We start from the raw sequence: 17855 nt of genomic DNA, 5'->3' as shown, positions 1-17855 counted from the left end.
AGATTTGATCAAGTATAAAATTGAATCAATGATCTTGCATTCCAAATTTATTTGACTGAAGTTCAAAGACTGGCACCGGCAGTGCAAAAACTATACACTATAAACAGGCACAATTAATAAATATTTTTGATTATAGATAGTGAATGTTCGACCATATCCGAAACACCTATATATATGGTTGAAAAATTTTTACTAGATTAAGAATTTTGTAATATTATTTTATGTGCACTATTATCCTCTCTTCCGAACCATGTGTCGAGAATGAATATTTTCCTAGAATGATACTTAGCGCAGTTGCTAAGAAGACTAAGAAATTGCAACTTATATTAAACATATTAGAGACTTCCTTTCCAGAAGTTTAAAGTGTTATATGGTAACGTAATGGCGCTAAGTAAAACCCTCGGATCATTGTAATAACTAGGTAATCGTCAGATATGTTTTATCGTCAAATATTTAGCAATTATTATTTATACTTCATTTATTTAGAACTAAGATGTTATATGAACACCAGGTTCACGATCTTTAGCTTGTGAAAACTACGCTGTAATATATAAGATATACTCTCAATTGAATTAATTATTAGTTTTCATATAATATAATAATTGGTCAGCTGGAAAGGTAAAGTGAATGCCTTAATTTAGAAATGGTCTAATATATCGTGCCATTGATAACTTAAATAAGTTGAACAATGTTAGGCTGCATTGTAAAAATAAATTGATAATTCGGTTCAAGTAGGATATTCTGGTAAGATCGTTTAACTAACATAAGATCATGTTGCTTCGATTTGGCGGCCTACTTGAAAACTTAATTAAGGACATCTAATAATAATGTGAAAAAATTTAATATATTTAAATATTAGAAATATGAATATAGATGCCATCCAGTGGTTACTAACATAACCACAGTTTGCTAATAAGGCAAACTCTTTTACGACCATAATTTTATAAATTTTATTGATCTTCATCCAATTTTTGCCTTTATAAAAAATTAAATAAAATGATGAAAGAAATAAATTTAGGACATTTCTTCAGTGTCTGCACCTCCCGACGGAGCTGGTGGATCGGGTCCATCATCAACTTCAGGTGGAGTTGCAGCGTCATCACCTGGTTGACTTTGTACTGGTGCAGCGCCTTTCTCTTTGGCCATATTTATATATTTTAAAGTTTCCGTTTCATTTAGTATTGTAAATGGTTGATCCTTACCAACAATGGCAATAGATAAGCTCTACAAAATTAAAATTTAAAACGAAATTCAAATGAAAAAAAAAAATTTAATAAATATACCATAAGCGGAGATTGATAATCTTTGCCGACTAAATCATCATTAGGCAATGTTCCACGTATTGCCTGTATGCCATGACAAATAAGTTCATCCTTTGAACAATCGGGAAAAACTGATAAATGACGTTCTAAGTATGTACGTGCGCTCTGCGAACGTGAACCAATAGACATAGCTTTGCAATTTAAATAATTAGCTGAAGGTGTAATTTGAAATACATGTGGACCATTGTCATCGTAACCAGCAACGAGTAAACCGACACCATATGGACGACGATCGTAGCGTTGTGTTGTAGATTGCATTTTGCAACCTAATTCGCCCATTAATCGATCGACTGGAAAACTGTTGTCATAAACGTATTTATACGAAATACAACTTGACCGCAAGTAGCTAGCCAATGAGCGAGCATCAGCTGTGATTCCAGCAAATGAAATTCCTAGATGATCATCAATTTGATTTATTTTAACTTGTGAAGCAGCCAAATCTGATGCATTTCGTGGTAAAGCAACTAATAAGGCATAATCACGGCTTTTTAAGGCTACTGTCGCCGAACCTAATTTTACAGCCTCCATTGCATATTCTACTTGATGGAGACGTCCCTGTGGACTCCAAACAGTTACATCACTATCGTATTGATTGCGAAACTAAATAATAAAAAAATAATATATTTTAATAAAAGAATATTAATCAATAATATTTACTTACCATTTTTTACAACTTAACCGGACAATACTTTCTGCAACTCACTTTGTGAACGATGATAAAACAAAAATGTTGCTGCTTCTTTATTATATTGCATGCACAATAACTTTAAACGCAATCACAATAGTGTGATTTATGTATGGGCAACAACATTTAATAACATATTCACCCTGTGCGAGTATTAGTAAATTTAATCTTTTGATTAAGAATTTGTTCATACAAAAAATATTAATTTAATTTTAACTCTGTTTTAGATTTGTAAATGTAAATGCCAAATGGTACAGTAATATTTTGTTTTGTTTTAATTTACAAGAAATATTCTCAATATTGTTTCACAGTTGTACTATTGTGAATTAATAACTGAATTTCAACTTAATTTTGTACAAAATTGATATATTATTTATTAGAAATTTACATAAAATCAGAAAATAATTTCAAGTTACTATCTTACCAACGAAAATACTAAATTACGAAGCAAGGCGATTGAGCAAAACTGAAAATAGGCTAGAAGCCACGACTACAATACATGCTTAAGAACGAGTGTTATTTCAGAAGAGTGAATATTGTTTACAGTCTAAAACACAAACACAACAACTGCTAATATATATTGTTAAAGCTATTTAACAAAATAAAAAGTTTCATTTAAAAATATTTTTTGTGCATTCACACCAAAGCGAACGTTTGCGAACGAATGAACTTTTGCAGGTACGATTATCTGACTGAATTCCCCATGGAATTATATTATTTATAATCGATATTAAAACATATACCCTTTTATATTCTATATATGTTAATATTACAAACTATTACGATATATGGAATATATATATATATAACTCAATCATATATTTAACTGTATAATAGAAACACCGCATGAAAATAATTTAAAAAAGATTTTATGAACATATATATAATGAAGAAATTATATATAATATAAATATGATAACATTTTTAATTTTCTCTTAATTTCAATTTCAAATTGTTAGAATGATATATAATTGGTGTGATATATCAAAATTTAATTGCTTAACATTTAATTGTTTAATTGCTGCAGTGTCTATCAAATTACTAAAATATTCTATTCAAAATGTCGAATCAGCTTTAATTAATTTATTTCGATAAAATTTTTTTATCTTTATAAATTTAACACTTAAGCACAAGTTCAGGATGTGAAGTGAAAATACCTATTGTGAATTATTTTTAAATATTTTACGAACGCTTTACATACTCTACAAAGTCTACACAAAAATGGTTCTTGTGAAAACATACAATACAGACTCGTTCATTCGGTTTTTTACCTTCACCGATATAACTTAAATTTCATGTGAGTTGAATAATATAAGAGTATATATTAATATATGAAATATTAGAGAAATTTGTAATAATTGACGATAATTTTGGAAGATTCGTTTGAAAATATATTCCAATAAAGAAAGTGTTTGTACATCAATAAAAATCTTATTCGATTTGTGGATTTTCTTAACACGTGGTGTGAAAATGGCGTCGTCAGACTACAAATTTTTCTAATTCACATTTATTTTTATGATGAATATTTTATAATTCTTTTGCGGTTTCCACCAGAAAACTATTCAATTATTTGAAAACAGTTTAAGGATGGTTTAAAGACGTCTGAAATTTTTTATTTCTCTCACGCTGATTCATAACCTATAACTTTTACTAAGCCTCATTATTTTTTTATATTATAGAATGGCGGACGCAGCTCCAGCCCGTGGTGGTTTCCGTGGAGGATTTGGCTCTCGTGGAGGACGTGGACGTGGTCGCGGTAGAGGACGCGGACGTGGTCGTGGCCGTGGTGGCAAGGAAGATGCCAAGGAATGGATTCCAGTAACCAAATTGGGACGCTTGGTGCGTGATGGAAAAATTAACTCACTAGAAGAAATTTACTTGTATTCTTTGCCCATCAAAGAGTTCGAAATTATTGATTTCTTCTTGGGCTCAGCTTTACGCGATGAAGTACTCAAGATTATGCCTGTACAGAAACAGACACGCGCTGGTCAACGTACACGTTTCAAGGCCTTTGTTGCTATTGGTGATAACAATGGTCATATTGGTTTGGGCGTAAAATGCAGTAAAGAAGTAGCAACTGCTATTCGTGGTGCTATTATCTTGGCCAAACTTTCTGTCGTACCTGTACGTCGTGGTTACTGGGGTAACAAAATTGGTAAGCCACATACTGTACCATGCAAAGTTACTGGCAAATGCGGCTCTGTATCAGTGCGTTTGATTCCTGCTCCACGTGGTACCGGTATTGTATCTGCTCCAGTCCCTAAGAAGTTGCTTATGATGGCTGGTATTGAAGATTGCTATACATCAGCTCGTGGTTCAACTGGTACTTTGGGCAATTTCGCCAAGGCTACCTATGCAGCTATCGCTAAGACCTACGCATACTTGACACCTGATTTATGGAAAGAGATGCCATTGGGCGCTACTCCTTATCAGGAATTTGCTGATTTCTTGGCTGAGAAACCAGGCAGTGGTGTACGTCACCATGTAGAAGCCTAAACAATTACAAATTTATCTTCTAATAAATAAATTTGGCTAATCAAAAATTTTCCTATCTTTTTTATTGGTATTTATAGATATACTAGGGGTTTATGCTTTTACTTTTAATAAAATTAAATAGTAATTTGTATTGAGTAATAAAAGTAGTTTGCAATTAGCTTTGAGGGAGAGGGAATTGTGTAGATTTAATTGCATTATCTTATGCTCCCAATAAATTTTCGAGGTATTTCAGGTTTTGTCCGAGGAGAGTTTGAACAAAATATAAATAGTTACTTTATTATTTGGAATTAGAGTTTTCTACCGGTTCTCCACCCGGACCTAATGAAATATATTTTTAATTTATCTAGTCACTTGTACTCTTTCTTAAATTTTATTGGCTATTAATCAAAAAAAAAAATATGATGGAAAAGTCCTTCAATAAAGACAGAAGAAGTATGTCATCATCCATTTTGTAGTAAAGCGGTGATATGTTTTTAGATATATCTCTAGTTTTTCTGTCAAAATTAAACCTTTATATATAGTCTAATTTAGCACAATAGATCTTATAGGTCACTCTCTAGCATTTTTCTTTCTAATGATGCAGCGTGATGATGATGATGATGATGTGATCATGTTTAATAAAACATAATTCTTTCAAAATGTCTAATATCAGTAACAACTCTCGCCTACACATCATAGAGAAATGTGCGATATTTCTAAAATTAGTATTAAATATAGTTAATTTTAGTAAAGAAGGAATAGTGACGCAATAATAAAATACATTGTAAAACCGATTTCACCTGTTATTTAAGTATATACATAATTTATTGTTGATAAGTAGCCTTTCTTTGTGAAATGGTCTATACTTGTTTTTAATTCAATAAGAGTGCTACAATCCATTTAATTGTGAAAGGTCACTGAACCGCAACGAATTATATAGTAAAAAAGTAGTTTAAACCGGTTTGACAATATACTTTCTTATTGCGTAAATGCTCTTCTTTATCGGTATTCACAATATCAGCATTGATGACCGCATCTAGTGGATGTAAACAAATATTAAAGTGTGATAGGTTTCTGATAACTTCCTCTATATATGCAACACATAATCAGAAAAATGTTAATTCAAAGATCAATCAGATTTATATACCCAAGCGTATATTAAATCGACGACCACAAGTTACTCATCACTATCGAAATATGATAACATACAGTAACGACTTAGAAAATATCCGATAATAACTACAATAAATACAGATTTTTTTCTTATTGGGAAAAGCATTTAACCTGGTATCATGTGACGGATCGGCAATTGTTGGCAGTTTAAGATATATTAGTTAGAATGGAATGGCGGCCTTGTACACCACAGCCTACTTGAGTTCACTTAATGGCTAGTTATAACACAACAGTAAGATAAGATGGCTTCTCTCAATTTCTAGATAGTTGGATTTTTTTATATAATTTGTTTAATTATAATTGACATTCAGGTTTCCGGTGGAGGAATAGACAATAGTATTTTGTACAATTTAAGACGCTCACCAAACAAAAGAGTATATCTCTTGTATAGAGGTACCCAATTTATTTTGTTGTCTTCCTAGCAAATGTGCAGCTGAACTTGTTCTAGCAAATGTTCTTGGACTAAAAGGCCTTATTTGACGATTGGCTATCGATAAATATGGCAATACTACATCTGTCTTGATATAACTCGTAATTAGCCGACATGCCTAATTAATCGCTAAAACTTTAGTATGACAAACCGTGGGTTCATCAGATAGCCGGAGTAATTTATGTCTGCAAATGGCGTAGTTTGCTTGAAAGCTCTCTGTTCTCGTCTACATAAATAAGTATCTATACAGATAATCAAATGACCTAAGATTCCGTTTTGGATTATAATCGAAAACTATCGTTATTGGTGTTATATTCTAGGTAATTGTAGTTTGAACGATTATTATTATTTTGGTTGACAATTTAGTCTTACAAACTATATTCGTTGGGTACTGTTTCGTCGTGTGTTTACTAACAAGCCATCAAAAAGTCAGGCCTTCTTTTTAACAATAAATATCACCCTTTACGCAAATCTATTAAGGTTTGTACTTAAGAGTCTATTGGATAATATACATATGCAGGTAGTAAGCAACGAGATTAAGCAGTTTATCTTAATTCAAGATGTAAGTAATTTTTAACTATCTCATCTATTCGGAATGGTCATTCTAACTTTACCTATGGGTATAAGTATTTGAGAATTTCTTAGATCACATATTCTTTCTAGTTAATTATTATTATTTTAACTACATATTTTAATTAAACTGTTTCATTGTATAAATTGTATAAATCTTTAAATATAAGCAGATTACCGGCAGACGGCTAAAATGCCATAGCTGTAAGCTTTATATATATAAGATAATTGTTATTAATTTTTACAACAAATTTAAAATGAAGTAAAAATAAAGCTAATAATACTACTAATACTATAAGCAGATTGTCCAAAATTGTTCTTAGGATACGCTCTAATTCTAGACATGATATTATATTTTATATTTTTATTGAGTTGAAACTGGCACTAATTTTGGATTCATCATATTTTTCAATAAAAAAGAGACAATTTTTATTAAAGAACTAAGTTTATTTTTTTTTTTCACTAAACTACATTTAGTATAAGAAATGAAATAAAAAATCCTGACTTAAAATAATGGTTAGTTAAACTAATAGTAAGTCCGTGACGCTATAGGCTTATTATGCTTGTGTGCTCACAATGCCGCTTCCTTCGAAATGTGTGTACTTTTGAAGCAGTTCAGATCTCTTATCCAGCTTAAATTGCAGTTCTTCTCTTTTTTCGTTTAATGTGAGTGTTATAAACAGGATGCGATGATGTGTAGAATTGAAACTCCATTGTTTTTTGTGGTACTATCTACAGGAGAATAAAGAAAGGCAGACCAAAATAAATGTGCCAAGTTTTAGTTGGGCATCAGTATATGTATTTGAAGTGGATACAATGTTGGCTTGAAAGTACGTTTTCAAAATAAGATATCTTTCACAGAACTATTTTAGCCCAAATCTCTGCGAATCACTGTAAATTATCCGTACGTTTTCCGAAGTCTTCAATTTAATTCTGATTTCGTCTAATATTATAACTGATGGGGAAAAAATGAAGCGAAGTCAACACTTGTGGTAGCAATTGTGTATTTTAATAAGCCTATACGATTTATTGCTAAAATCCATTGCATAAATAAATTACTTAGAATCTTCACCAGAACGGACACCACCCAATATAGCATTGGCACAAATTCTCGTTATTTGTGGCCTGTTGTATAAGTAAATCAACCTGTTTTTGTACCGTTATGCTATTTTGGGTCTGGAAATCAGTACCAGTTAACTTGCGTTTCACTCTTTTAATAACCTTACTGGCTTTGGTATTTGTCACATCGGTATTGATTGCACCTACTAGATTTGGAACAAGTTGGCCATCAAAAGCCTTTGATTTCGCAATCGGATTACTGAGCAATAATGAATCTTCTACAGAATTGCTTAAGCTGCTGTTGCCTCCGATCATGCCTGACGTGCTGTTTTCGTTGTTTGCTTTTGATCGGTGGGTTTTGTCAGTGTCGAGCAAACGCCAATTCAGCAATGGGTCATAAACAAAAGCCTCTAAAACTGCCATAAGCGAATCCTTGTTGCGACGTAAAACCAACATTACGCTTTCGCAAGTACGTCGATAGCTACCCTCGATGCCTGTTACTTCCATTGCTTTGATCAGCATACGTGTCAAACGGAACGGTATTTTCTCGGGGAATTTCTCGCGTGTCATGGCTACTTCGAAACAATCACCGAAATCAATGTGTAATATTTTTCCACTCATGCGATCCAACATAAGATTTGAAGGATGCCGATCGCCTAAGCCAAGTATGTAGCCGACTATAGACATAACAGCAAGTGAACGTGTATAATTGGTGCGACGCTCGAACCACACTTCCGACGAAGGTGATTTTAACCATAGCAACTTGGCCAAATCATCACCTTGTGTCTGTGCGAGTGCATATTCAAATACTTCAACTTTTTGCATCAGTGTTAGATGATCATAGTCTGGTGACATGCTCAACATAGTGCGGTGCTCGTGATTCAACGGTACCTTCTTCTTATCGCGATAATCACGTATGAGTGTGTGCAGTGTATCGCAGTGTGGTACCCAACCTATAAGACCTGAATTCGTGCTTAGTGGTATGACGGCATAGCGTTGTATAGCCAAATTACGACGGAAAGTATCGGGGTCATCAAGCAGTAAAGTGTTTACGAGTGAGAACAGTTGCATCACTCGTTCGTCTTGTCGTAAATCTTCGTGACCCTTAAGCAGATACATATAGTCTTTGCCATTGGAGCCACGTATGCAGAGCTTACGTGGCCGTTGTTTGGATGTAATGACTTGTAGGTTTGTTTTAATGTGACTTATGCGTATTAGTTCCTGACCTGGATTATATGAACCTGGTACAGCTAATTCCAAATCTTTACAGGCGAGCAGTTTTGGTGAAACGTATGGTAGTTCAAGAGACGTTAATTGTGGCAATTGTCGTGATATTTTCTGAAATACGTGATAGTAAATGTCCCAAGCATGATCAAGATCTACTAGATTTGAAGAAGCCTTGTAACGTTGAGTCCACTCATAGGCATCGGTTAATTCTCGTCCATATGCTTGTGAGAATGAAGTTTCTTTAAGCGTTAATGGACCACGTTCAAGCATTGTATGTAGTGGTTCTAATATATCGAACATGCCTTTTATGTTGCGATCTCCAAAGTATAGTCTAGATGCTTCCTCGAGACCTTCATGCCACTGTTCGTGCCAGAGTATCGCTACGCGTATGAGTTCCTCGCTACACATAACGGCTTGTTCGACCAGAGTGAATGAATGCTTGCGCATGGAATCAAGTATTTTAATAGCAGCATTTTTACGTGCCATCGAAGCAGACTTGGAAGCAACAGTAAGTGGATAAACCAATGCTTGTGGATGGAATTTTCCAATATCAATGAGCAGTTGATGAATTAGTTGCCCCACTAAATTACGATGTGTGTCAATTCGTGCAATAAGCTGCGGTATAACTTGTAACCACGTGTTGATCTCAATCATTTTCATACCAGTGAGTAACGCGTCATAAACGTCTGCGTGATGTCCATAATCGAACCAAAGAGTTAAAAGACGCAATGTGTCTTGTAGCGAATTACCTTTTATCAAACTTATGGAACGGAAGAAACCTTGTACTGCTGGTACAGCATATTGCTCAATGATCGCCTTCTCTTTTTGTATGTAAGCATCGCCAGGAGTATGCAGTAGATTTTCAAACGATTGTTTCTGTGCCTGCACTACTTTGTAATTCATATAGGCGTATAGATGCCAAGCTTTGTACCAGTTCGGATCATAGTCAGTGGCTTTTTCGAAACAATCCAACGCACCCTGTACTGCATCAGCATCCAGTATACCTTGTAATTCGTTCTGCCAAGTTGCTAAACGTAAATAACATCGCGCCAAAAGACGATGGTCGTCCTGTTTGACTTCCTCAGGAATACAGTTCAATTGCGCAGTATAATTGTTGACAAAATGACTGAGCTGCTCATAAGCACCCTGCATGTTGTCGGATGCAGCCATATGTTTGGTGTATGCATAAGTCACTTGCGGTTGGTTGAATGGTAGTGCGTCGTTAGCGTGTTCTGAGGGATCAATACCCATAAGCATTACTAAAGTTTTATGTGAAAGGTGCAGTGAACCTGATTTACGACAAAGACTAGCATATTTTAGCCATGTATGTACATCCTCCTGTGGACTTAGGACTAGCGAATGAACTTGTATGATGCGACGCCAGTCTTCAACTAAGCGCTGGCCTCCCTGCAATCGTTTCCACCACATTTTTTTTAACAGATCTCGTCGTTCTGGTATAAGTTTATACTGTATAACTTCTTCTAATTCGGCTAACATTTGCACACAAACCATGGCACCATAGGCGCGTTCATATGATTCCCCAGCCATTGATGTCAACTCAGTATCAAGAAGATCACGAGTTTCGTAGATCAAACGTTGAGCGGTATCAAAATCTTCATGATGTACTGCTAATACAGCGCGATAGAAACTACCATCTTGGGTTTCAGTGGGTATGCATCTAACGTACTCTTCCATAGACTCCCAATCCTGTAAACCCCATGCTGCAACTGATGCTAGAGGACCTGCACGAGACTTGGCTTCTCGACTTAAAGTGTCCCACTCGTTTTTAGCTACGCTGCTCAATTGAGACCAATCACCAAGTGCTTCCAAACAACGCATATGACCAAGACGTATTTCAAGATCTGATTGATCGAGTTTCAAATGTTTCTCATAATGTTCCAGCGCTTGATCCCAGTTATGTAATTTTTCATACCAACGACCCTGTACCTTTAGCTCATTGACAGCATTGCGGAATGTTGTTAATAAACCCTCCGCTGCCTCTTTCTGTTGCAGCTTGTTATTAATAAGTATCAACGATTCAAACACTTGCGGATCCTTAGAGGTCATAAATTCCTCTTCTTTATAACGAAGTGCTTTTGCATAAGCGCGACAAGACATGGCACGAGTGCCGAGCAGCTTTGTTTCAATTGGCAAAGGATCTTTGTCACAATGCTCCATAAATTCGGCTAGATTTAGTATCGTTTGTGTAATCTCGGGCATGTCTGTTACTTGGAGTGCTTGTATAAGTGACTGCGTTAGTTCTGTTTTATGTTCTGGAGAGAGTTCTGTCCAGCATGATATAAAAGCAGCGTTAAAAAGATCGCGTAACAATTTATCGTAATCTTGAGCGAGAACACGGCAAGCACGCAACGCATGAGACCGTGATTCCTTCAATAAACCAATGGAAAGACGTTTAAGCCACTCAACCCAGTCGTCTTTAGACACACGCCGTGTCACTTGCCAGGCAGCACGTAGATTTTTTGTAGATACATTCAGCTTTTTTATTGTTGTATGGCCATCAGAGACATTGCTTGGTGCCTCAACTTTTTTCTTTTGTTTTTCTTGCAGATCCTCAGTTACCATTGTGGAAATACTTTGGATTTTGGTCAGTAATTTTTCATATTTCGAATCTACTATACGGTGCTTAGTAATAGTACGACTGACCAATGGTACGAAAACTAAATATTTGGTGCCCAACTGTTGAACTAGGGAGCATAATGTAGACATTGCTTGGTCGCGAAGATCCGGTTCAGTATCCAAAACACGTACAAGTGCGTGTATAATGCGGGAGGAAAAATCTGTAAAATCTAATGAAGTAGCTAAATTATCTATTGTTTCCAATGCTGCTAAAGAGACATGTTGGGGCACATAAGGTGAATCAAATAACTTGACGATCGGTGGCACAATCAAGTGTAAATAGTCGCTAAGGGTATTACCGAATTTTTGCAAAGCCTGCAAGAGACGTTTTGTAACATTTCGATCCTTGGATGTGTCATGCTGTAGTACACGCAAAATTTGTGGTATCAGCTCTGATAGATAGTTACAGAACTCACATCCCAGTGCCACCGCTATTTGTTCAATCAAATTTATTAACGTAGACTGTAAAGGTGTATTTATAGTCCAAAACTCCTTGATCAATTTAAATATGTCATCCATGTAACTAATTATATGCTGCTCAACAATTTCAACAAGGATGGCCAATTGTTGAAAGAGGAACTCACGCAAGTTAATGTCTGCGGTGCGTACATTGTCCAGCAAACTGGGTAAAACTTGTGCTAAGTATGGCACACATTTCACACCCAAACTTTGAAATATATAAGTGACGGCTTGTACAACGCTAGTGTGACAGCTGCTAAGTGTAGGATCCCTTAAAATGCGCATCAAAGCTGCTATAGCAACAGCTGGATAGTATTCATCCAATATATTGCCCATATTCACAAGTAGTTCTGCTGTTGATATATCTTGATTTTCGTCCATTTTAAAATCAGACAATGAAATTAAAACGCTGTCCTTTTGATTGTCTATAAGACCTTTGTTCATTTTATGTTTATATGGATCCATTGCACCTAGCAAACCTAAGACGCGTATAGTTTCACGTCGTATTGAACGTCTTTGTTCGGTTTTAAGGAAATTAATAAGTATGTCAATTAGGCCAGGGTATTTGTGATATGGTGTCACAACGCGACCGGTCGCGCTTATAAGTTGACCCAGAGTCCAAAGGGCAACGCCACGTTTATCAGGACTACCTGCATCTCCTAACATTTCAAGCAAAATCGATAGCAGTTCATCAGCCCATAACTCCATTTCTTCAGCGCCTTCGTTGACTTCTGCTAGATCACCAATAGCACGAAGTATGTTCAATACAACACCAGGATTTGATTCCGATTCTCGCAATTTTGGTACAAGTGTAGATAGTATTGGCGTCATATATGACGAAATTAAGCTAGAATGTAAATTTAATTATTATTAAAGATACTTCCTTAAATTAGAAATGTTAGCATTAAAAATTTCAAATATATTTGAAGCAGTATAGATATAATAAAATAAAACTTAAATAAAGCAAAATTTAACTATTTCACTATAAACATAAAATAATAAAACTTAAAGTAAAAAATCATAACCTCAGTATAGACATAAGTAAATAAAATTTAGGTTTAGGTTTAGCTTATGCTGGCAGACCAAAAAGGCCACACGTAGACTATTAGGGTCCATTGCGATACCAGATCAGAGTCTTATTATTATTTTTTTTTTAGCGATAGTATGCATCGCTTGAGATGCGTGTTTTAGCGAATTTTATCAGGATTTCAACAGAAACCTCAGGTATGTGCTCCAACCCGGTAAAACTAATAAACCCCAATTATTTTCGAGTTCTTGAGAGAGCCGGGCAGTTAAATAAAACATAAATAAAATAAAAATTCATATTTTCAGTATAGAAATAAAAAAATTTAAATAAAATAAAGTAAAACTTTACAATCTTAGTATAAACATAAGAGAATAAGACTTAAATAAACCAAAAGTTAACAATCTCAGTATAGCCATAAAAGAATAAAATATAAATAAAGCAAAACTTTACAAACTTACTATAAACATAAGTGAATAAAACTTAAATAAAGCAAAAGTTTACAGTCTTAACATAAACATAACGAAATAAAGCGTTTCAAGTGGTTTACAAAAACGTCTTAGTAACATACCGTGGTGTACTGATTATAAGATGATCCAACATACGAGCGGCTTGTTCTTTATTACGACTCATGCCAGAGTATTCCAACTCTGTAAGCAATTGTATCATTGTTTCCCGCAATTTGGGCATTACATATGCTGGATTTACAGCAGAGAGTCGTCCTATTGTTACCATAGCCAGTTCACGTATTTCGAAAATCTCGTCATTCAGAATTATAAAAAGCGCACTCAGTGATTCTGGCTGTGCTAGTGCAATATCGAAAGTTTCATCCAAAGAGCGCAAAATGCCTATACGAACATTGCAGTCCGTATCAGTAATGGCTACAATTAACAAACGTTCTATGACATGAGATAGTGTTTCTCTAAGTGTTCTGGAATTCTGTAAGCTGTCAGCAGTTTGTATAGCTAATTTAAGAAGTCGTGTACAAGTACGCACTGCTTCGAAACGAATTTCCTGCTGCCAATGACTGATGTAACAGTCAGCGCATCTGAAATGTATGAATGCAGATATATATTATATATACTATTAAACAGATTTTCAACAAATTTTACCTTTGTACAAAATCTAACATATTATGTTCCTCAAAATTGAAAGTACCGAGCGTTTTGAGTGCTAGTACAAAAGTGGGAACGTCATATTGTAGATGTAGAGACGCCTCCACTGCAAGTGTTGGCATAGCTGCATATGGTATAGCAGCAGGTTTATTCATTAACACTTGTGATAAAATACCAATCAAACCGTCAGCGATGGCTTCTTTTAAGACTGGCACATTCTCCGCTAATTCACGTAGACACACTGTTAATGCAGGAGACAAACCGGTAGAGAACATTTGTTCCAATATATCTCGCACATCATCCGTAATATTAGATTTCACAGCATGAGCTAACAGAGTAACGCAGGCAAAAATTGCGGGGTCAATAGGAGTTTTACGTTTGCTAGGTAGGTCCTTAGCAGGCAGTGCTAGCTTAATGGCGCACATTATAGTTTTTAAATGCTTATTAATATCATTTTCCACAGCAACTGCAATATACCCAATAGTAATATATGCAATATTACGATCCTTTTCCTTTCCACGTAGTATGCTCAGCAGATGTTGTATGCAAACTTTTAAATATTTCTGTACAAATGTATTGCGGTCGAAAGCAGCTAGACGAGGCAAAATTTGTAGCAAACCCTGTTGTACATAGGTAGACTTTGAAAGTCTTTGTTCAAGCACATTGTCGCATATGGTAATGTAATTCTCAGTTAAAATTTCACGTGAGTATGTGGACTCAAGTATGTTGAACTACAAAAAAAAAAAATAATAAAAAAAAAAAATAATAAAAAAAAAATAAACCAGACGAATTAGAAATTACATTTATTTGAGATAAGTACTTACTGCTGAAAACTTATTTGAAGTTGTGTTTTGATACTCAGATTCTAATTGAGTCTGCGTGGAACCGACTTTTTGTATAAATGGCGCTTTTAATCGTGGTACTATGGTGGTTAGTTGATTTCCCACTGAACTAGAAGTATTGGTCTCACAATATTTATTCTCTTGTGCTTCGGGCAGTAAGGTTTTTAGGCTATTATAGCGACGCTCCCAGGCTGCATTCGAACAACGAAACAATTCATTGAATATGATAAGAGCACCATGTATGCAATCATCACGTGTCATGCCCTTCTGCTCTTTGCCCACGTTAATCTCTTGTACGAAACTGTTTTTTGCTTCCCCATAGCAAATTTTATACCATTGTGGTTCACTTGATTGTTTTGTATTCTCACGTTGTGACGTTACAATCAATGCAGCACGAAGCGCTTCACCTGCGGATTCACGTATTGATGGTTTTTGATCGAATATTGCATTAAATATATTGTCGAAAAATGTAGAAATTTGTTGATAAAAATAGGTAGGCATTGCAATTGCCAATTCTCGTAAAATAAAAACGGCAGCGTGACGTCGGTACTGAAAAAAACAATTAAAAACAAAAAAAGTTGTGTAATTACAAGATATAAAAATAAAGTTAGCGTTACTTAAGCGAATCTACAGATCTCGGACGTGTGCGAGTTAGACTAAGTTGATGCTAAACCAAATGGGAGATTTTTTGGAATTTTATGCACTGCACACATTTAGCCATTTATCAACATGTATCGACACATCACTACATTTTTGGCACAACTTAGAATTTCCCTCATTTAGACCGCAACTTAGCCTAACTCGCACACGTCTCTAGCTTAAATATATGCTAACTTAAAATTATTTAATTTTTTATTCATATATTTCATATTTTAAATACTTAAGTTACTTATGTAAATACCTCTTGTCTATCACCACTAAGCATTTCGAATGCACGTTTTATATCAAAGTCAAATGATTCTGCGCCCTTAGATCCTGGCAGATTTGCTAACTTAACCAATGTTCTGGCAGCGATTTCCATAACGGATACATCATTTGACGGTAGTAAGTGGCGCAAATGATTGTAATATGGTGAAATGCGTTTCATAGTATTAACAACGTCACCGCTTATAAGGCACTCTATAGCCGCAAAAAGAATGCGTATTACATATTAGCAAAATATATTTTTTTTTTCAAATTTAATATGCACATTTCACTTACTTATAGCTAAGACACCTCCTTTCTTTTCATTAATATCTGCAGACATCACCATACTGAATATTTGGTGATTAAAGTCATCAAAAAATTGCACTAACTCCTCCTGCGACATTTCTCGTAATTCTGTTTTAACGTATAGAAAAAGGTCCTGGGCAGTCTTACTTTGCACATTTCGATTTCTGGACTTTAGGCCAGCAACGAATTGCTGTACTATTGAAGTTGTAGCCATTATGCTACTTTAAACAAAATATAACTTTTGTAATGCTTATATAGACACTATTTTATTGATATATTTCACTTTTAACTTATTTAGGTCCCATCCACTATGCAATTCTCAATCTCTGTCTGGTTCATGCTGTCAAAACGCTATTAAATGCAATCTGTGTAGAGTTTACACGAATCTACAAAATGCCGAAAAAGACGTAAAATTGGTAAACAAACCACAGCTGTTTATGCAGAGCTGCCACTTCTTACAAATATTGATATCGTATTTTCGAATATTGTATTTACACGTATTGTTAGTTAACAACCCAAACATTTAAGAGCTTTAGATTTGCCAGTAATCAGCAAATAGTTCATTTTTTAAAAAATAATATTATTTAATATATTAATTGTAAAATATTAATAATAAAATATAATACGTAATCGATTTCTAGACACTACGTCAGCATAAGATCATATTTCTTTTTTTGCATTCTTATGCTGAAGTACGTGCTGTACTCAAAAAGCAATAAATCCAAAAGCAGTTTATTAAAGCGCTTCATAGTGAGCTAAATTCAATTTGTGTTTAATTTTTGTATAAAGTCTTCACAGAAGACATAAAAATTGAATAAAATAACGATTGTACAAAGGACAATTGTTGACTTGTATATTAATTGCTATCATATTTGAAAAAAAACATATGCAATTATATTATAATTAAACTTAACAATTAAGAGTAATTGCACAATTAAAATTAAATAATTATAATAAGGCAATTATACAGTAAATATATAGTAAATCATGTGGTTTATCATATTCGTTAAATTTTTTACACATTATATTTAATATAATTAAACTATTCCTAAAAGAATCAAAATCTTTTGTGCCTCTTACACTAAAATTTATATATACATAATTTTATAAATAAAAATAAATAAAAATATAAGCTAATTAAGCTAATGGGTTCATACCCCATTTATAAAGGTTTTAATCCTTTTTATTTTAATTTTTATTAATTCATCTAAAATTTTATTTTTTTTTATCATAATTACAGGAACAATTATTACAATAATTACAATAATCACAATAACAATTACAATAACAATAATTACAGTTTAGTACAACAACGAACTAAAAGAATTGTCCAAATATAGTATCACGAAGCAATAATAAGGGGAAATGATATATTTATCCACTTTAGGATTTGTTGAAGATGGTTTTATACACCTGAGTACAGTGTTGTATATCAGTTTTGTGACACCAAGCTCCTCCAAATGTGTGTTTTATGTTTTATTGGTAATGTACTGTATAATTATAATTATTTTTTTGTAATTTATATTAAATTATTGCTACATTATATGAGCATTATAAGAGTACCCTGAAGTATGATTATAATAGTATTAATCAAAGTATTGGTGTAACAAAAAATTTTTTAAAAA

General features: G+C 34.1%; 3 protein-coding genes across 3 annotated transcripts; 1 reads left to right on the top strand and 2 right to left on the bottom strand.

The window, feature by feature from the left end:
- Positions 1-991: 991 nt before the first annotated feature.
- LOC119683418 (proteasome subunit alpha type-1) lies at positions 992-2099 on the bottom strand. Its single transcript, XM_038097082.1, has 3 exons — positions 1984-2099; positions 1284-1922; positions 992-1224 (listed from the first exon to the last, which is right to left on the bottom strand). Exons 1-3 carry the CDS (start codon positions 1984-1986, stop codon positions 1015-1017), a joined length of 852 nt encoding a protein of 283 aa, XP_037953010.1. The 5' UTR covers positions 1987-2099; the 3' UTR covers positions 992-1014.
- A 1111-nt stretch (positions 2100-3210) lies between these two features.
- Positions 3211-4553, top strand: LOC119681008 (40S ribosomal protein S2). Its single transcript, XM_038094063.1, has 2 exons — positions 3211-3304; positions 3687-4553. The coding sequence occupies exon 2, from the start codon at positions 3688-3690 to the stop codon at positions 4501-4503; it is 816 nt and encodes a 271-aa protein (XP_037949991.1). The 5' UTR covers positions 3211-3304; position 3687; the 3' UTR covers positions 4504-4553.
- Positions 4554-7113: 2560 nt separating this feature from the next.
- Positions 7114-16575, bottom strand: LOC119685694 (serine/threonine-protein kinase Tor). Its single transcript, XM_038100052.1, has 6 exons — positions 16219-16575; positions 15920-16137; positions 15001-15567; positions 14174-14907; positions 13633-14109; positions 7114-12884 (listed from the first exon to the last, which is right to left on the bottom strand). Exons 1-6 carry the CDS (start codon positions 16442-16444, stop codon positions 7724-7726), a joined length of 7383 nt encoding a protein of 2460 aa, XP_037955980.1. The 5' UTR covers positions 16445-16575; the 3' UTR covers positions 7114-7723.
- Between the last annotated feature and the right edge of the window lie 1280 nt (positions 16576-17855).

Source organism: Teleopsis dalmanni, chromosome 2 (assembly GCF_002237135.1).
Source record: "Teleopsis dalmanni isolate 2A chromosome 2, ASM223713v2, whole genome shotgun sequence".
Taxonomy (NCBI): domain Eukaryota; kingdom Metazoa; phylum Arthropoda; class Insecta; order Diptera; family Diopsidae; genus Teleopsis; species Teleopsis dalmanni.
The sequence above is the reverse complement of the archived record's forward strand: the minus strand, read 5'-3'. Positions and strand labels throughout refer to the sequence as shown.

Excerpts from the sequence above, each read along its gene's own strand:
- LOC119681008 (XM_038094063.1), top strand. The coding sequence starts at position 3,688 with ATGGCGGACGCAGCTCCAGCCCGTGGTGGTTTCCGTGGAGGATTTGGC.
- LOC119685694 (XM_038100052.1), bottom strand. The coding sequence starts at position 16,444 with ATGGCTACAACTTCAATAGTACAGCAATTCGTTGCTGGCCTAAAGTCC. Across the intron at positions 16,138-16,218 it reads AGGAGGTGTCTTAGCTATAA|AGTGCCTTATAAGCGGTGAC; the intron begins GTAAGTGAAATG and ends TTGCGGCTATAG. Across the intron at positions 12,885-13,632 it reads CTTATAATCAGTACACCACG|CTTAATTTCGTCATATATGA; the intron begins GTATGTTACTAA and ends TTTACATTCTAG.
- LOC119683418 (XM_038097082.1), bottom strand. Across the intron at positions 1,225-1,283 it reads ATTATCAATCTCCGCTTATG|AGCTTATCTATTGCCATTGT; the intron begins GTATATTTATTA and ends TTAATTTTGTAG.